Source organism: Lemur catta, chromosome 2 (assembly GCF_020740605.2).
Source record: "Lemur catta isolate mLemCat1 chromosome 2, mLemCat1.pri, whole genome shotgun sequence".
Lineage (NCBI taxonomy): Eukaryota > Metazoa > Chordata > Mammalia > Primates > Lemuridae > Lemur > Lemur catta.
This window is the reverse complement of record NC_059129.1, coordinates 109,752,698-109,772,292: the sequence shown is the minus strand read 5'-3', so window position 1 is coordinate 109,772,292 and position 19,595 is coordinate 109,752,698. Positions and strand designations below refer to the sequence as shown.

Here is a 19,595-nt window from a genome sequence, read left to right as displayed (position 1 = left end):
ATGAAGTTCGGGCACTTAACTTTAATGATGACTGATTAAAACACACACACATACACACATTTGATTCCAAATTTACAAAATAATTGGATCTCATTTATCTTTTAAAAACTTACCTGTCCATCAAGACCTGATTTAAATCTTAATCCCTTCCACAAATTCTTACCTGTTCTTTTCCCCTGACAGCAGAAAACCATTACTCTCTCTGTGTTTTTATGACTTGCTTAAATCGTTGTATTTATTACATTCTTACTGTTGAAGGCAGCACATGAAAAGGCAACAAGATGAAAGAGCACATGGCTTTGTCACTTTCTTAGCAGTCCGGCCCTGTGTCCTGTGTGTGCACACAATGCCTTCAAGCCTCTGGCTTTCATCTGTGTAAGTGATTCTAATGCTTATCTTTCATGGCTTTTGTTAGGAGCCAGTGAGTGAATGAATGAAAAACTATATGTGTGTTAAGAAACCTATGCAGATATTGATTATTTAAGGAAATAATTTGGGGGTTTGAAAGACAAAGTGTCTAAACCCCTTTCTGCTACTTGGTAATTCATGGTGTGGCAATGAGTAAATTACTGTTCTACCTTGTCTTGGGCATGTTGTGTGGTGTGTTTTCTTTCACTGCCATAACAAATTATCACGTACATAGTGGCTTAAAACAGTACAAATTAATATCTCACAGTTCTGTAGGTCAGAGTCAGAGTGGGCTTATTGGGTTTCTCTGCATTCAGTCTCTTAAGGCTAAAAACGAGATGTCAGCTGGCCCCGGCTCTTAACTGGAGGCTCTGGGGGTAGAATCTGCTTACAGACTCACTCAGGTGGTTAGCAAAACCGAGTTCCTTGCACCTGTAGGATGGAGGTCCCCACTTCTTTGCCGGCTATCAGCCAGGAGACTCTCAGCTCCTTAAGGCCACCTACATTCCTTGTCACCATTGCCCCCTCCATTTTCTTTTCATTCATTCAGGCATCCAGACAAATAAAAATTGTATATATTTATGGCATACGTTATGATGTTTTGAAATATGTATCCATTGTGGAATGGCTAACTCCAGTTAATTAACATATCCATTACCTCACATGCTTATCATTTTTGTGTGTGTGTGTGTGGTGAGGACACTTAAAATTTACTCTTAGCAATTTTTAAGGATACAATACATTATTAACTATAGTCACCATGTTGTATGACCTTCTTAAAAATCTGAAACACTTCATAAATTTGTGTGTCCTCCTTGTGCGGGGGCGTGCTAATCTTCGCTGTGTCTTTCCAGTTTTCGTGTAAGTGTTGCTGAGTGGAGCTTGCCCCCTCTTCCAAACCAGCAACATCCCATCACGTCCTGTTCAACTCCATCTCTCTGACTTTCCTCTTGCTGCATTTCTCCTGCATCCAGCTGAAGAATGTTCTCTGTGTTTAAGGGCTCGCTTGATTAGATTGGGCCCACCTGGATAATCCAGGCTAATCTCTAATCATCTTAATTAGCTTAAGTAACTGTCATTATATCTACCAACTTTATTTTTCCATGTACGATAACATATTCACAGGTCCAGGGATTAGGGCATGGACATATTGGGGGGGACATTTGTTCTACTTACCACTTTTGGGTCCTATGTATGTGTCTGGTTTGTGAAGCCAAGCGCAGTCACTTGCATACATAGAGCTACTCAACAGCCATTGTATGAATTATGTGGCCTGTTGCTGTGATTTGTGTTCAACAAGCAGAAACTGTTACCCCAGAGATTTTTTTGTGCCTTAAGTTACTGGTAGGAATAACCCAGATCAAAAGAAGCTAGGTTTATAGTAGCACAGTATATTCCTTTGTATAACAACTTTTACTATGTGCACATAAACAGGGAAGGAAAGCAAAGGTACTGTATCCACATGTAAGGAGTATTGATAAATAGGAAGAATATTTTATTCTTTGTTAGGACTTTTGTTGAAGCCTTTGATAAAGTATTTTATTTTAATCTCATTATTGTTCTTATTTTTAAAATGAATATTCTGAGTTCAGTAGGGGCAAAGTGCCCAATGTTATAAGACTGCTAAAAATCTTGAATGAAAAATAATTGTGGTTTGTGTTTATTCTCCCTGCATGTTAGCAGGTATAGTGTAGAAGTTAGGAGCACAAATTCTGGAGCCAGACTCCTGGGATGTGATTTCCCTCCTGCCACATGTGTCCAGTGACCTTGGGCAAGTGATTTAACCTCACTGTACCTCGGTATCCTCATCTGTAAATGTTCTCTGGGCCCTACTTTGTGAAGTTATTATTTAAGGATTAAATCAAATGCATCAATATATGTAAAGTGCTTAGAATAGTGACTAGGACATTGTGCTATGTAAGTACTGGGATTATTATTCTAATTGAATAGTTCACTTTAACCGTTGGTTCTCAACTAGGCTATTGTGCCCCCCAGGGCACGTTTGACAATGTCTGGAGATAATGGTTGTCCTATCTGGAGGGGCGGGACCTGGGCAACTAGTGTATAGAGGCCAGGGATGCTGCTAAGCATCCTACAATGCACAGGTCTGCCCCCACGCCCACAGCAAAGAATTATGTCAATAGTGCCAAGGTTAAGAAACCCTATTTTAAACCAGTGGGCTTTAATGATTTTAGTAGCAACTTCATTTGCAAATAAAATATTCATATATCGTTACTGACTTTTAACACTGAGGATATTCATGACCGAAACCAGAGGGCTCTGAGTTCTACAATAAAATTAAAAGGAGAAAAAACTTCTTCTATTGATTAAAATAAAACTTACTGTTTGTCTACTTGTCTATTTTTTTTTTATTTCAGCTTATTATGGGGGTACAAAAGTTCAGGTTATATATATTGCCCATGTCCCGCCCATCCCCCATATGTAGCACAGATATCACAGGAAAAGAGTGTGCTTAACCTCTGGAATACATAATTAAGGGTAAGAAATAGTCTTCCTGTGAAAATTGAGTGGGATTTCTAATTTTCTTTATTTCTAATTTTCCAGTGAGCTTCCTTCTGGAGATTGTAACGAAAGAAATTACAGCTGGCCCTTGAAAAATGCAGGGGTTGGGGCACCAACCACTTCCTCCCCTCAGTTAAAAATCTGCATATGACTTTTGACTTCCCAAAAGCTTAATTACTGATAACCTACTGTTGCCTGGAAGCCTTGCTGATAACATAAACAGTCAATTAACACATATTTTCTATATTGTATGTATTACATACTGTATTCTTACAATAAAGTAAGCTAGAGAAAAGAAAATGTTATTAAGAAAATCATAAGGAATAGAAAATACAGAGCCAGGCAAAGTGGCTTGTGCCTGTAATCCCAACACTTTGGGAGGCCAAGGTAGGAGGATTACTTGAGGCCAGGAGTTAAGACTTGCTTGGATGGCGAGAGCAGTCTCTAGAAAAAAACCAATATATATATATATATATTAGCTGGGCATGGTGGCACATTACCTGTAGTCCCAGCTACTCAGGAAGCTGAGGTGGTGAGCCCAGGAGGTCAAGGCTGCAGTGAGCTATGATTGTGCCATTGCACTCCAGCCTGGGCAACAGAGCAAGACCCTGCTGATTAAAAAAAAAGGAAAGACAATATATTACTGTTCACTAAGTGGAAATGGATCATAATAAAAATCTTCATCCTCATCATCTTCATATTGACTAGGCTGAGGAGGAGGAGGAAGACCAGAGGTCAGTCTTTCTCAGGGGTGGCAGAGGCAGAAGAAAATCCACATGTAAGTGGACCTGCACAATTCAAACTCATGTTGTTCAAGGGTCAACTGTACTTGAATTTTAGCTATTTGGGTTGTCTATTCAAGACTTAGACTATACTATGTAAAACTATCCAAAACTCTTATTTATTCATTCTTGTGTTCACAGAGTTTGTCCTTTGATCATTGGTTAGTTAGTAACATCTGCACTGCCATGGGGTGCAGAGAGCTGATTAGACTGATACCCAAGGAGAGTAGGAAAGAATCTGGCACATTCCCATACTTTCCACTCTGTTATCTACTTGGAGAAACTGAGAACCACAAGAACAACCAAAGCAATAACCTGCAGCTGTATATTATTAAGCAGAGCACTGACCTGTTGGGCATCAATTAGGTGCTCAAAAATACTTGCTATTAATAATTGAGCACATGATTACACAATACAGTTGCTAAGTATTGGTGAAATGTATGAGATTGTGATCAGATTAGAATGCATTTGTCTCATGGTATTTAACAAATTCTTGGCTTACGTAAATATTGGCAAAAGGAAAGTGTTAATTGCAGTGAGGGTGATATCCACTCAGTCCTTTTTGGATCATTATGTTACAACTTTGAATCTATAGGCATAATGGGATATACCCTGGCACTACATTTAAAGGGAAGCAACAAAACATTTTTGATTCAGATCATGTCTGCCATATTTTTAAATCAGGGCTAGAAACTGGAAAAAGCAATTTACAACAGAACTGTGTTTTATAATATGATCTTTTGTTAAACTTTACAAGTTTGTTTTTGTCACACTTTCTAAAGTGGTGGAACAGTGATAACTACTTCACAGATTTTGTGATCCAGAGGAATCAGCTTTAAATGTAATTGGCATCTTCCAAGGGTTTGGGCAAGGTGGACCTGGTTTCCTGTGATGTCAGGCTATGAGAATGGAGAACCTCTTCTGGCAGCCACCACCTGGCTGTGGACTCAGATGCATGCTTGAGCACCACATCAAACAAAGGTCAGGCTACACAGCAGGGGAAAACTAGTTAAGGCTTTCCTTCACCCAAATCTTCATTTGCCACTTCATAATTCAGAGCCTTGTGCTGAAGACATTTTGGAAAAACTCTTAACAGCTTAACAGTTTTATATGTGAAAATATGGGGAAATGCTTAAGTTTCTCCATCAAGAATTAGTTGATCTGAGGAAGGGAGGCTTGGATTACAGTGAATCATCATTTACATATGTTATACTATAGAAAGAACTTCTGTAAACAGACTGGCTCAGTGGCAAACATCACAGGACTGTTTCTTGCCTTGTTTAAGTGTACATAATGGCATTTTGTGGTGATAGTCTGGACCAGTAACTAGAGGGGCCCAAAGACTAGAGATCATACTACAAAGACAGTTCCTTTACAGGAGATGGTTACCATTAGTCCTGAGCATAGAATTGAGATCTCAGTCTGGATTCCAAAGAATACCAACAAGGAATATCACAGTAGTCATGGTCTGAGCTGAGCAGGACCCAGTACCCCAGAAGTTCAAGTCAGGGAGAGGAAAAAAAGAAGTAGAACCAGAATAACAGCATTACTAATATTGTAGCATTGATAAGATCATCGCATGGACATACACCTGTGCACTGGTAAGTCCCTTGAGGAGAAAAATTGGATGCAGAATATAGCTGTAGCTGTAGGTGCCCAGGAGATGTTTGTGGAAGGAATGAATGGTTCAGCCTGGCACAAAGGGAAAAGCGGGAATGGGATTTGGTCTGGAGAGTCAAGTGCTAGGACAGATTCCGTGCTACTGCCCAAGTGAATCTCTTGGAGAATTTGCTTTCTGCCTGGCTGCCAGAGGTATGGTCTGCTTCCTTCTGTGAGTTCTGTCGCAGCTGGCTAGTGCTATGGAGGGCTGAGGCCTCTGGAACACCCTCACCATTGTCCAGTGTAGACACTTGCAGGCCGTGTATTTGATCCATTAGATTTCAGGACTTCAGTTCTTCATTAGTAAAATTCAAAGGTGAGTAGTTAGTTGCTGGGAGGGTGACTTCCTGAGATGGGACCACAGAAATAGGCAGGATGGACAGATTCCTCATAAATCCTGACAGAGCATCCTGGTAGAAAGTAGAGTATTCTCCTGGTTTGGAGGAGCATTTTAAACAAGGATAATTTAAATCAAGTTAGAAGAGTCCTAAGCCAAGGACGGTATTTTATATTCAGTACTGGGAAGGTATTTTCTGTCAATGGTAGAAGGTCATACTTCTCTATTTGGAGCAACAGTCTTGCTTCCAGAAATGAAGGATATGGAATTCTAATACTGTTCAAACAATGAAAAGAAAACACATAGTGTAAGACAGTCAGTTTATATGGAAATTGATAGTGGAAGATCACAAGTATACTGACCTGTTTTAAATAAGATATGGTTTAATTAGAATAAAACTTTGGGGAAAAAGTCATATTCTTTCACATACACATGTATACATACATACATATTTGAAGGTGAGAGATTTTACTTTTGCAAAAGAGAAATTGTAACTTAGCAATAATAGTCTATAAAAATTAAACATTTCAACTAGAGTTATTAGTTTTGCTAACCAGAAGCATAGTATTTAGTAAAAATACCATTTAAAAAAATTTTTTTATAACTAGAGCCCTTTTCAAGAAGCTAACGCTGTCTAATACAGTTACCAAAATGGCATGCAATTATTGAGGTAATTCAGTTTTTACTGGTGCTGTAGGTAAATTATAGAAGATATCTTAACATTTTAAGTTTTTATCCAAAAATATTGTCTTGTTTGATAGTAGTATTTACTTGAATAATTTATTTCATTTTGAATAATAATTTTACTTTTTTCAAACACAGTGGGGGAAAGCTACTCAAGTTATTCCATGATGTTACTATTTTCTAAGTGAATCCAGGAACCTTGACTACACACCTTTTTTTAACCAGTCTTGCCTCCCCCTCAAACCCACATATCAGTCATTTAAAACTTGATCAGAGGACGTGGCTACCATAATTTCTTTGGTAAATCGTATTATTTATTGTTACACTGCCATCAATTGTCAAACCTTTAGAGTAGTTTCAGTTACCAAATGATATGAAAAGAAATACTGCAGAGAAAAACCTCTATTTAATGTTTTCCCAAATGGAGGGTATGGTATAAAGTCCATCTTTGAGTTGATCACTTAAGTTTCAAAAAGACAACCAAAGGATAACAACGTAAGTGTTAAATTCATTAGTGGTTGGTGGTAGATCAGTTAGTAATAAAATCACTTTAGTTTGAACTGTAAAAATAACTGGCTGTTATATGGCTGGCTTCTCCTTAAAAGACGATGCTACTGCAGTTCTCCTGGCTTTAACTCATTTATGGCAGCAAAACAGCCACTGTGACAGTGCATCTACATGTGTTACACCCTTGTTCAAAGCAGAGGGAAGAGGGAAAGCAAAGATACCCAGAGAACTTGACAGATGTCTCAGTGTCTGGAACTTTGTCACATAGCTACCTCTAGCTATGGAGAGGCTGAGAAAGTACACATTTGGCTTTTACAGCTTCTGTCCAGGGACAAGCAAGGGAAAAGAGATTTGGGTGTGGGGTGAATCAGTCTATAGTATCTGCAATAGGTAGAATACATATTCATATTTTTCTGTTTTCATTATTGTTTTGCAGCTTTGTGTAGTCTTTTGGAATTATAAAGTAACTTGACCTCTGCTGACAAACTTGGCATTTCTTTTTCCTCTTAAATTTATGGAGGTCTTTGCCTGATTTTAAGCCATAAAATAGCTGAACAAAATTGGAAGTCATTGCACTCAAAGCTAACACTAAGTAATGCAGTCTGTTTTAACAGGTCGCTGAATCTGGCATATATTTAATGCTGGGCACTTGCCATCCAGCAACAGTAGAATGAATGATGATTATCTTTTTTTACCATTTGAAAAAAAAATCGGGCTTTATCAGATTTTAAAGCTTTACCAGAAAGGTTAGAATAATGCATTTTCAGGCTCAGGAAATACTTGCTATCACTAACAAAACATCTCAGATGATCTTCAGTCCATAGGAAATATGGTTTATAGGGTAGTAATGCTATAGGCATATTAGATATTAGTGCATGCCTTAAAGATGGCACTATATTGCATGTAGTCCAAAATCAGTGTTTGCCATTTTTAGTCATAATCGTGGTAGTATAAAACTCTAAATGGAACTACAGTGGAGAGAGCTTTGAAAAATAATACCTCTGTACTTTCTTTTCATATATTTAATAAGAAATCTGATGTTGTCAATCAGGGTAATTTTTAGAGTGCTATTGACATTTAAACTAGCATATTGAGCAATATGTCTTTTTTTCAGTAGCCACAAAATGAAATTATTCGGTTCTCTTGGTGATGAAATATCATCTACAGTAAAACCCAGAGTAAACATAGTGAGATAACTGTGTAGGATGCCCAAATATCTTTCAGAGGAAGAAACTTTTAGCTGTTAAAATGAATGTAAAGCAAAGTTCTTTTTCAACATACGTAAGGCAGCTTTTCCTTACAGGACACTGGAAGCAAGAGATATTCTCATTTTCAGTTCTTTAGTCTACCAATATGTTTAACATTTCTTCATATATCTGCAAGGTTTTCAAAAGAAGGAAGAATGGAAGCTGAATTTGCATGTCATATTTCTCAAAGTCTCACTCTAAAAGTTAACTTTCCGAGAATAATTATTTATTATTAAACTAGTAAGTTAGGTATTAGAAATATATACAACACGAGACACTCTATTTGGAAATTTATTTGGAAGGAAAGCTTCCCCCAGATTGCATGGGTCACATGTTTGGCTCAGAACAGTGGACAAGACAATATATCTTAGGCTTTGGAGTCAACCTAAATTCAGAGCCAACTTCCACCACTTACTAGAAGTCTGATCTTGGGAAAATTACTTAACCACTGGATTTCTTCATCTGTGCAGAGGGACTCTCAATGAGGAGACTGCCTTGTCAGTGCTTTATATGCTTTCTGACATATGAGTGTTCAATAAATGCTGACTATTTTGGAAGATACGAAAATACTTTTTTGGGACATAACAATTATGGATTTTAAGTCTGTAGAAATTACTAGGTGCTACTCCAAGACTATATTTAGGAATCAGCACTTCAGGTAGTAGTACATAGATAATAAATTTCATAAATAATATTCAAAATGCCTTCTTTTATATGTTTTTGTTACTGTTATTACCAGATAATTTTTAAAACTATTATCTGCATTATACAAAAGGATTACTTTCAGAATCTTAAGATCATGTATTCTAGGATGATAGTGGATATTCCGCTTATTTATTAATGATGGATAATTTTAAGGGTAATCATTCAGAAGTTGTTTTTAAACAACAAATTTTCTTATAATATGTGACGTTTGAATCAACCCAAGTGGCCATGCACACATGAGTGGATTAATAAAATGTATATGTATACCATGGAGTACTACTCAGTCATAAAAAATGGTAAACTAATACCTTTTGTAACAACCTGGATGGAACCTGGAGACTGTTCTTCTAAGTGAAGTATTGCAAGAATGGAAAAGCAAACACCATATGTACTCACTATTAAATTGGAACTAATAGATCAACATTCATGGGCACATATGGAAATAAAACTCAATGGAAGTCAAGAAGGTGGTGGGGGAGGAGGGGATGGGTAAATTCACACCTAATGGGTACAGTGCACACTGTCTGGGGGATGGACACACTTAAAACTTTGACTCAAACTGTATAAAAGCAATTCACATAACCGAAACATTTGTACCTCATAATATTTGGAAAAGAAAGTTTAAAATTTATGTAAGATAAAAAAAAAATTTAAAAATCAAGACAGCATATTTCAATTTTAAAAAACCATTGTGCCACCACTGTAGAAAGATAAATGGAGTGAAAATTTGAAGTTGTAGAATGGTATGCATGAGTTAAAAGAATGTTTGGGCTCTCCTTTTTATTACAAATATTAAAACTAATAAAAAAAAAAACACCTTTTGAGGTAAGATGCTACATGAAAATAGTATTTGTTTTTTATGGAGTAGTTTTTTAGATCTCCTTAGAATATGAAGGGAGCATCATGATACCCCAGCAAAGGATTGCTTTTTCTGTTGGTCACTAAAAAAGATCTCTAGTTGCTGATGCCTCCCAAGTTGAGAAAGGCCCCCCGGATCAGTTGGCATCACAGGCCTGCAAATGTCCACTTGCTGGCCTCATATTGACCACATGGGTCTCAGCTGCACTAATCTAATGAATACAGTTTTAGTGTTAATTAAAAATCAGCCAAATAAACAGACCAAAACCCTGAGGTTGAATCTTTGAATGCAGAGTGACAATTTCTGAACAAAGTGACAACTTCTGAACTCCCAGTGACAACATCTGCCTAAAGAGACCATAGTCATTAACCACAAGACAGATATTTTTGATGAGGAAATAACTGCAAGTGGTAGACCCTCAGCTGATGCCAAACTGTTCTATGTAAAGAAAATGTTCTCAGCAATAGTGCTTCTTTCCAAAAAAGATGCACTAGATATTCATGTATGTACAAGCCCTTTTTTAACCTCTGACTTTTGGAATGCTAAATTACTAACTCTTAGAATATTATAGAGAAATGTACTTACATTTTAATCAGTGTTTCTTTTCCATTTTTTGTTTTGTTTTTTGCCCTGTATCCTCTTCCATTTAGTAACAGCAGAAAACTTTATAAAATAATGTCAGACTTTGGCCATACAGAGAACCATTAAATGCGTGAGATACAATTTTTTGAGGTAGAATTGGAGACACTGGCTTTTTCTTAGGAGAATGAGATACTTCTTAGAAACAGAACAATCTGTCTTCTACAAGTAGTTATTACTAGAATTCTCATTTTTTAAAACTGGCTTTATCAGGCATTCTGACTCTTTTGCTGAAAAATTTGCTGTTGCTAACCATTCTTTCTTTCTCCAGGGGATTAATGCTCAGTGACCCATTAGAGTTCATGCAGTAGCATTAAATGATTGCTCCTTCTTTATATATCTCCTGCCATCTTTTTAAAAAAGTATATTAAAATTGGCTGTGGGAGAATTTAGGACATCTAAATCTGAAGAAAATTCGCACACATATATATCCACTCAGTGGTTAGAGGCAGGCACGAGTAGCTGGTAACAAACAACTTGCATACATGGCAACAAGAAGGCAGAGTTGTGGAGAAAGGAAAGGAAAACTGGTTAGCCGCCATAGTGGTGGTAAACCCCAAGAAACACTGCAGCTGAAGAGAACCAGTGCTGGTACCGTCAGCAGCTTGGCATGACGGAGAGGGATCCCCGGTTTCCTGTGTATCTAGTGACAGCAGGTTGGGTAGGACAGAACCATCTTGTCTGCCCAAGGAATATTCAGGGACAGGAGTAGAAAAGTTGGGTACAGAGCAGGAGCAGAGAGCTGATGTGGAGTGGAGGGAAGGCTGTGAGAGTTGAAGGATGTAAGGCAGACAAGGAAAGGGGGTGCTGTGACATTCTTTCTTTGAGCCAGCTCATAAGCCCGATTTGGTGTGTTATTTTCTGCCAGGCCTGGCATGGCTTCTTGGAGCCCAGAAAGGGCTGCCTACCGTGTGGAGCAACAGGAAAACTCAGGCCACAGCTGACTGTCTAGGGTTTGCAAGCACCAAAAAAGTGTGAGGGCTCTTGTTTTTGTATGTGGTATAGTAGAGAGAATCAAAATGAGAGAGTTCACAGGCTTGCTAATCTCTGCACTTCACTGGGCCTCAGCTTCCTCATCTGCAAAATGGAGATAATAATGCCCAAGAGGGTTATTACAAGGATTAAGTGTGATAAATTGTATCAAGGTCCCCTCAGGGTGCAGCATGGTAGCTGTTTAACAAAGTTAATTCACATCCTCTTTGACAGCCTCCAACTCCGTAACTCAAAATGATGACAGCTCCTACAGTTTCATTTGTAGAATAGAATAATGCTTCCTAAAATTCGAAACCACTACGCATCCAGTGAAAAGAGAGTTGCTGAGAAGTTTACACATAATGCTTTGTATATCTCAGATCTCAAGGACTTTGCTAATTTGTGGCAAAGGGACAGCACCTACAGTGGGGCCAGAGCAGTCCAGGAAGCTGGCCACGAAGGGCAGCTTATCCTCGAGGTTGACTAGAAGTTGCTCACTGAGCTATGGCAAGCAGGGCTGGTGGGAAGCCACATGCCCACAGACCTAAAAACAGCCGTTAGGTCTAGGTGCACCTGTGCACTAGGGGTTGCAACACAAACTGCTGGGCTGTGGGGTAACTGTGGCTCACGGACGTTTTGCCCTTAGCCAGCACAGTATTTTTTTTAGTCAGGGCTCTCATTTTGTCACATTCCCCATTCATTTCCAGTTGCCCTGGACCTGGCCATTCTGTTCCTGTCTGGCCCTTCACATGTTCAGCCCCTCTTCTGAGTCCCAGGCAGAGCAGGGGCACAAGCCAGAGAGCTGGCAGTGGAGACAGAACCAGGGACTGAATGTGTCCTTTCCCCTTATCCTAGCGTTGCCAGGTGACAGACAGCACTTTCAGTTCAATTTGAATTTCAGATAAACAACAAGTAGCTTTTTTAGCATAAGTATGTCCCATGTAATCTTGCCATTTCCCCATTCTGGCAGCCCTGTTCTATTCCCATTTAGAATTCTCACCCTGGCAACAATAGGTGTTCGGTACGTGGTCATTGTCACTGTAACACCTTAGCGGCCTGGGGGAAAGGGAGAGAGGACTAATACATTTCAACATTTGAAAGAGATAAATTGAGCCAGAGGTGTGAATGAGTGTTTTAATTCGATAAGGGGTAAAATTGGAAACTGTCCTGTCTGGGAGGGCGATGACAGCTAGAAGGTGACTGGAGGCAGGGCCTTGTCCGCTGGCTCTATGAAGAACTGTGTGAGGGGAGGCTCATTGCCAAGACTGGCTTAGGTGGCGTCTTGACACCTGTTAGGTGAGACGTAATTGTGGTAGACTTCAGGCCTGCAGTCCTTGTGAGTGTGCAGCCGCGCCAGGCTCTGCTTTTTTCTCTCCTACCCCCGAATTGCTCTGCCCACTCTGAGTTAGCTAAATGCCTCCTTTCCTTCGGGGTGTTCTCCTTTATCTCTGTTTAACTCCTGAAGCCTGGGAGGACTCTGAGGAGGTGGCGTGTGTGAGTAAAGATCAGCCATGTCATCACGTTTGATTGCCTCACTGTGTTGTCAGGGGAGATAATTTTTTTAAAAATAAGATTTATTTTTTAGAGCAATTTTAGGTTCACAGCAAAATTAAGCAGAAAGTAGAGAGAGTTCTGGTAGACCCCATCCCCACACAGGGACAACCTCTCGCCCCTCAACATCCCACACTATGATGGTGCCTTTGTTACAGTTCTTTAAGGATGAGAAAACTAAGAGTTTAAGGGATCAGCGCCTTGGGCAGCCTGCTGTGCCGTGCTCCTGTGACGGTCCTGCCTCGGCACCAGGTCTCCTGCTGCCTGGTGCTCCCTCGAGCCCCTCTGCATCTGCATTCCCACAGGGAGATGTAGGCAGAGGGGTAGCCTTAGATAAGCACACGAAGGGGTGGCTGGGTTGGTCCACCTGGGAAGAAATTTTTTCCATTGGATGAGTGAGGGTTTGGAGAAGCTGTGAATTAATTCCCTCAGGTTGTTTTTTTATCTCTGCCCCTTCTTTTCCTTTCCCAGTTTCACCAAAGATTGAAAGAAAGAAGGTTGATTCAATGACCCTAAAAATATTTTGTGTTGAGAATTTTATCTGAAAGTTCAAGAAGTTACTTTTATGTGACAGTCAAGTAATTTCGGGGAAAGTTTGGTGGAAATTACTATCAGGCTTTTAAAATCAGCGTTTTTCAAAGCCTCGACCCTAAGTATAATTTTAAGAGCGATGGCACATCACTTTCAGCTTCAACAATCAGCAAGTTTCATCTCCCACCCTAGACCTCTTCTGAACCAGACACAGCCCTCTGTGTCCTCCAGAGCACTGGGGACGAGAGTATCACTGGACCACAGAGCTTCCACCCTTTAGCGCCAGACAGCAAGCTGTGATGTAAATGAGCCTCTGTTGGCCTCTAGGTTGCTTATTTCCTCACTGCAGGCTGAGACCTGTTAACTCAAAAGCCCACTGACACCAAAGTCAAATTTTTACACATCTAATTATTTTAAAAAATAGCTTAAACCAGCATATTTTTAGCCATTTAGATCCTGTTTGCTTTACGTATTCTGTGAAACCCTACCTAGCATCTGTTGGCCATTGATAAGCTAGAGCTTTGTGGTTTTAAGACCCTAAGCTGCAGCTGCCCTTCCGGGTTCTCTGACCTAGAAATTCCCCACCGTGTTGGAGAGCCACATCATTTAGTCCTAAGCCTTAGGCCTAAGCCCTCTCCCCTGGGAGTTCCTTCTCCCTCCTCCCTTTCTGCATGGTGGCCCCCTTTCCCTGAGTCTCTGGAGGGTCTCATGCTGTGTGAGACTTAGCTTCTCAAGCAACCACCCACTACAGCTTGTTGTGTCTTGCTGCCTCCTGTGGTCATATCTTTTTCCAAAATCAGCCCCCCCAGCTCCCAAACGAACCCCCTACACAAACATACCTGATGCAACCAAGATTTCATGAAAGCCAGTATATGAACCTTCAGAACTAAAGATTGACTCACATTACCTTACCCCCTTTGTACTCTTTATGCTTTCTTCTTCCATCTTTTGGATACCAAATAGTTGTGTACATTTTAAAATATGTATATTTATGAAGAGCTTGTGTATGATAGATTTGTCTGGTTTCGTATATATTTATTTGTCCCTTCTGTTTATGTATGTTACTAGGAAAAATTATGAAGCTCTTTCAGGCAGAAATCAAAGACAAGCTTAGGTTTTTAATAAAAGTAATTATAATGCCTATAATGTATTGAGCACTTGTATCAGGCAATGTGCTAAACTCCTTACTTGCATTATTTTATTTGATTATCACCACAACCAGTGAGGCTGGTGCTTTTATTTATTCACATTTTGTGGGAGTAGAAAATGGGCTCCGAGAGATTAATTGCCTCACTTAGAATCACATCGAAGATTACAGAGCTTAGATATGAATCCAGTTTTTCAGATGTCCTCGCCCATGACCTGCTCTTATACATTACTCCTCAATAAATGAGAAGGTTTTCTATAAGGACACACACAGAAGTAAGCAAACAGGTGCAGCAGGCAGAGAAGAAGAGGGAAGATAATTCATCAATATTCAGGATTCAGTAGCCTTGTTTGTAGTTCCATAGCTGCTGTACAAACTTAACACAATGCTACTGGTGCACCACGCAGATTGATCGAGTACCCCGTCTCTGCCTCTCCCAGCCTCCTCTTACCTTTCTACCCTCAGCTCCTGTTTCTCCTGTGGCTTCAACTGCCTCATGACTCCTTTTTATGACTTTTTGCGTATTGGTACTTCTGTTTCTACATCATTGTCTGGCCTCCAGGTTCTCTCTGAATGTCTCCCAGTTACACTCCCCTAGGTAGAGTAGGTGGTTGGGTTGCCCAGCTCCATCATTAGTGAGAGCTACACACCAGAGTACCTCACCTTGGAGGCTTCTGGCCAGCTCTCAGTTATCTGCCTTTGGATCAGGCACCAGACCTGGATCATTCAGCTGGGGCCAGGATCACATGTACAAACTACAGAAATTTTGCATAAGACCCCACAGAAGGAGGCTGTAAGTGGAACTTAAATTCATAAGCTTCTTGAAGGGGACAGTAAAAACACCAAAGTCTTCATGAGATCTGTCTGGCAAGATCAGTGACATTTTCAAGAAGATTTCTAGTGTGTGTATTTTGAAAAATTTAAGATCATATGATTAAACCTTCAGCAAATAAAAATATTTGCTAAGAGTAGTTCTTAGCAATAAAAATCCAAGTTATGAAATCAACACATACTGAGGAAATTCAAACATATTTTATTTCTTTTCAATGTCCTTGATTGGATCATGCCATAAAATTTAAAACAAATTGTTAGGTACAACAATAGAGTTGTATACAACATTTAATTAGTTTTCTTACTGTTCTGCCATATTTATAGGCATTTATTGAGTATATAAGAAGGCAGAATTTTAAGCTTCCATACATTATCTGTTAGGTAATGAGTGAAATAGAGTCCTGTATATTTCTTTTCTGGTCCTTTAGAATCTTTCTATTCATAGTGTAGCAGATACTCAATAAATAGCATTGCCTAATTAGCCCTGATGCCAATTGAGAGGAAAGAGAAAGTCAAGGAATCTTTTCTATAAGCATAGAGTCAAGGAGAAGTAATGCTATTTTTTGATAATCTTATGTCTTCATTCTGTCTTTTGTGGTCAGAATAATGGATTGCTATTATGACATTTTGTGTCATTGTGTCTTGCTTGTTTCCATTCACACAGTGTGTTAGCTATACCTTTCATCCATGCAAAGGTAAATGTTCAGGAAGAAAACTGCTTTTCTTTGCTTTCAGTTTATTTTATTTCATGAGGGTTTCAGTACTGTATTTGAAGTTTAGGCCCATTTTAATCCTTCTACTTGGGATGTCAGGCTATAGAACCCTAGGTAAGTTAATGAAAGACTACAGAACAAAATAAAGGGGGCCTGTGAATAGGGGGGATCAATCCTATTCATGGACTTCCTTCTTAGTAGTTGAAGTTTAGAAGTGACCCCCTTGTCCTTTGAGCTTGCAAGAACACTGAGTCTGGAGAAATTAAATGCCTTCGTCCCCATGGTCTCTCAGCTGGCTAATGGCTTAGTACTGTAGAATTAAAAGCTAGTAGCCTTTTGATGTTTTGAAATACTTGTATAAGTCATAAATCTGAGCCAACAAGTTGATTTTATATATATGACCTATGAACTCAGTCTCACGGTTATTCAGTGCACACACATGAGGTCTTAGAGTTAGCTTTAATATGGTAAATCATTTCCAGAGGCGACCAGCCGGTGGAATCAGTTAACAATAAGGCTGTTCCTCTTCACTTTACCAATTACTGGAAAAACTACTTGTGATGTTTTATTCAGGGCATTTTGACTACATTGTTTTTTTTCTTCTTTCCTAACTTTAACTCATAGAAGTCCCATGGGATGAGGAACCCATTTTGAGAAACGTGTCACAGCAATTTTTGAAATGTAGGAAGCTAAGCAATTAGTGTCAAATTTTCCCTGGAGAGAAAAAGATAGGGAAAGTTAATATATACTACAAAGGTTACTTCAGGAGGTTCTGTACTAGTGGTACGTTGTATAAATGATAATTTCTGACAAAGCAACCCAGTCCTCTATGGGAAAACATATGCTATCATTAAGCCACTAATAGTATGTGGCACTGGTTTCCAGTCGGATTTGCAGCTGAAACAAATCACCATAACATTTTTTTCTGTTTTGATATGCAATGTATTCCAAAAGCTTTTGAATTTATTAGGCATCTTTAGAAATTTACAGAAATGAAGAGTTTACTAAATGTAGTACATTTAACAAGAAAGCCAAATGAAACTCAGATATAATCTCAAGGTGTTTTCATGGATTTCGTATACCTAGTCTTTCAGAGGCTCATTGGTTTCTATTTTTTGGGATGTGAATATAATTGGTTTCAATATAGGTTTAAAATTCAATAAACATGTGATTACCTGCCATCTGTCAAGCAGTATGGTAGGGGCAGAAACACAGACCATGTTCATACAGTCCTCACATACACCCTTATGAGGATTTATGATCCCAAATTTTCAGATAAGGAAAGAGAGTCTCACAAAAACTATGACTCATCTTTAAGTATGTGACTAATCAGTGACTTTGTAGGGATTATAAATCAAATTATCTGACGCTCAAATCTATTAGACTTTCCAATAAAATTAATTTATAAGAAGAAAATCTTGAAAACACTATCTTGTACACACGCTTTTGATTGTTGGAAGAACGACAATCTGATTCATTCAAGAAGATTCTGTTGCTGACTCATTAAGGAAGATGATGCAGTGTGTTGGTTAATGCCATGGGCTTTGGAGTCAGGCCAACATGGAAATGAACTCCAGCTCCTTGGCTGCGGAGAAGTGTTATGACTGAGTAAAGGTGTGGTTAACTTCCAAGCCTCAGTTTCTTCATCTACCGAACGATGATAATAAAACATATTTCATAGGGTTGTAGCAAGAATTGAGTACAATACTGACGGTACAGCATTTAGCAAAGTACTCAGCAGATGGGACAGATTCTTGGTAGCTATTAGTAATAGTAATTGTGGTAAGACAGGAAGATTAAAGAAATTGGATAAAAAAAGATACTCACCGTTGTGTTTAGGGACATAGACTTTGTTATTAATAAAATTGTATTGATCTCACTGAAGATTTTTAGTGATAAACAGCCGTTGATTAATAGCTATAGTTTTATGTGATGCTCTTTAAGGTATTTTAAAACATGGAGCCAGAATAGAACATCTTCAGATTATATCCATATTTTGATTACTGTTGCTAATAGGGTAGAAATAGTAGCATGAATAAGTTCTAGACAGTTAAAGAGTCCCCAACTATTTTTCAAAAAATATATACAAAAATAATTACATATATTCTTTGAGTCATTGAAAAAAGTTTATATAACTAATTTATGACAGAGTTTTTTCTTTTAAAAATATTGCTGGTACATGGACTGTCAGTTGAGATTATGCAGAACCAATCTTCAGTTACATACATATGCACACATACATATCTAACTAAAGATTGATTATATTAAACTGGAATGTTTCAAACTCTAGGCATAATCATAGAGTTTCATTTTTTATTTCCTGTAGACATCTAAAAATGCCTTTTCATATAGTCTTAGTCAAAAAACATCAAAGTTTTTAAAGTGATAACCTTGAATATTTGTGAGTATACGATGAAGTCAACAAAGTAGGAAGAACCTTGTGCAAAAATATGAATTTTAAATATAGCATCTTTGCAGGTTTAATCTGTTATGAGAATGAACTATATAAATGTGGGAATGGTTTATTGTTTTAGGATCAGCTAAATTCTTATTGTTGGAAACTGACTTGAAAATGATATTGTTATTAAATAGGATTAAATGGACTAAAGAAAAATTTTCATATGTAAACATAAAGGGTAATGTATATGTGTATCTTTTAGTTTATACCATCATCACCCTTGTAATTAATCATCCTTTTAACTAAGTAGTGAATTTCAATGTTTTAACGTTTAGCTCTTCAATATATGATCCATTTTGTAGCAGAAACATCTCAATTCAAATTATAATCCCATTTCCATTTTTTTTTTCCCTCAGATGATGCAACATGCTTGGAATAATTATAAAGGTTATGCCTGGGGATTAAATGAACTGAAACCTATATCAAAAGAAGGCCATTCCAGCAGTTTGTTTGGTGAGTAGAATGTGATTTGTTTTCTTAGTGACAGTAACTTCTCTCTAATTGCCTGAGCTTATGGGTAGTGGAGAAGTCTGTGTAACATGGTGACCCCAAAGGCCATGTTGCTAGGAAACTTGTGTACCTGATGGAGTTCTCTGTAAGAACTGTACATACTGTGTCCTTCAGATAGAGCAGTGGCTGCATGTTATAATGACCTTAGTAACTTTAAAAAAGTACCGATGCCTGGGCACACATCCTGAGATTCTCACTTAGTAGGTCTGGGGTACGGCATCAGGATTTCTAACTCCCCAGGTGATTCCCAGCAGAGGGACATTTGCTGGGTTGCACTAACTGCTTCCTGTCAGGTAAAAGCTGTGTCTTGGCCAAGGCAGCCAGCTGTGGTGATCTTCACTGTATCTCAACTGTGGTTGTAGGTTGTCTTTATAGGTAAACTGGCCAAGGCAGCCAGCTGTGGTGATCTTCACTGTATCTCAACTGTGGTTGTAGGTTTCTCCTACCTAGTGTTCTTGTTCTCTTTGTACCACGGAAGAGAAAGTGAGGATGGATTAGGCCAGTAATTTGAACTTCCATTATCTTTCTTGCA

At 38.6% G+C, this 19,595-nt stretch overlaps 1 protein-coding gene and 1 non-coding gene across 2 annotated transcripts in view; one reads left to right on the top strand and one right to left on the bottom strand.

The window, feature by feature from the left end:
• Positions 1-19,595, top strand: part of MAN1A1 (mannosidase alpha class 1A member 1) — a 160,519-nt gene that overhangs the window by 19,975 nt on the left and 120,949 nt on the right. The window contains exon 2 of the mRNA XM_045544273.1: positions 18,910-19,006. Coding sequence (XP_045400229.1) covers positions 18,910-19,006 — 97 coding nt within the window. The remainder of the gene's footprint in view (positions 1-18,909; positions 19,007-19,595) is intronic.
• LOC123633702 lies at positions 1,187-1,290 on the bottom strand. The gene has a single exon (XR_006733722.1). It is a non-coding gene; the product is annotated as a U6 spliceosomal RNA (small nuclear RNA).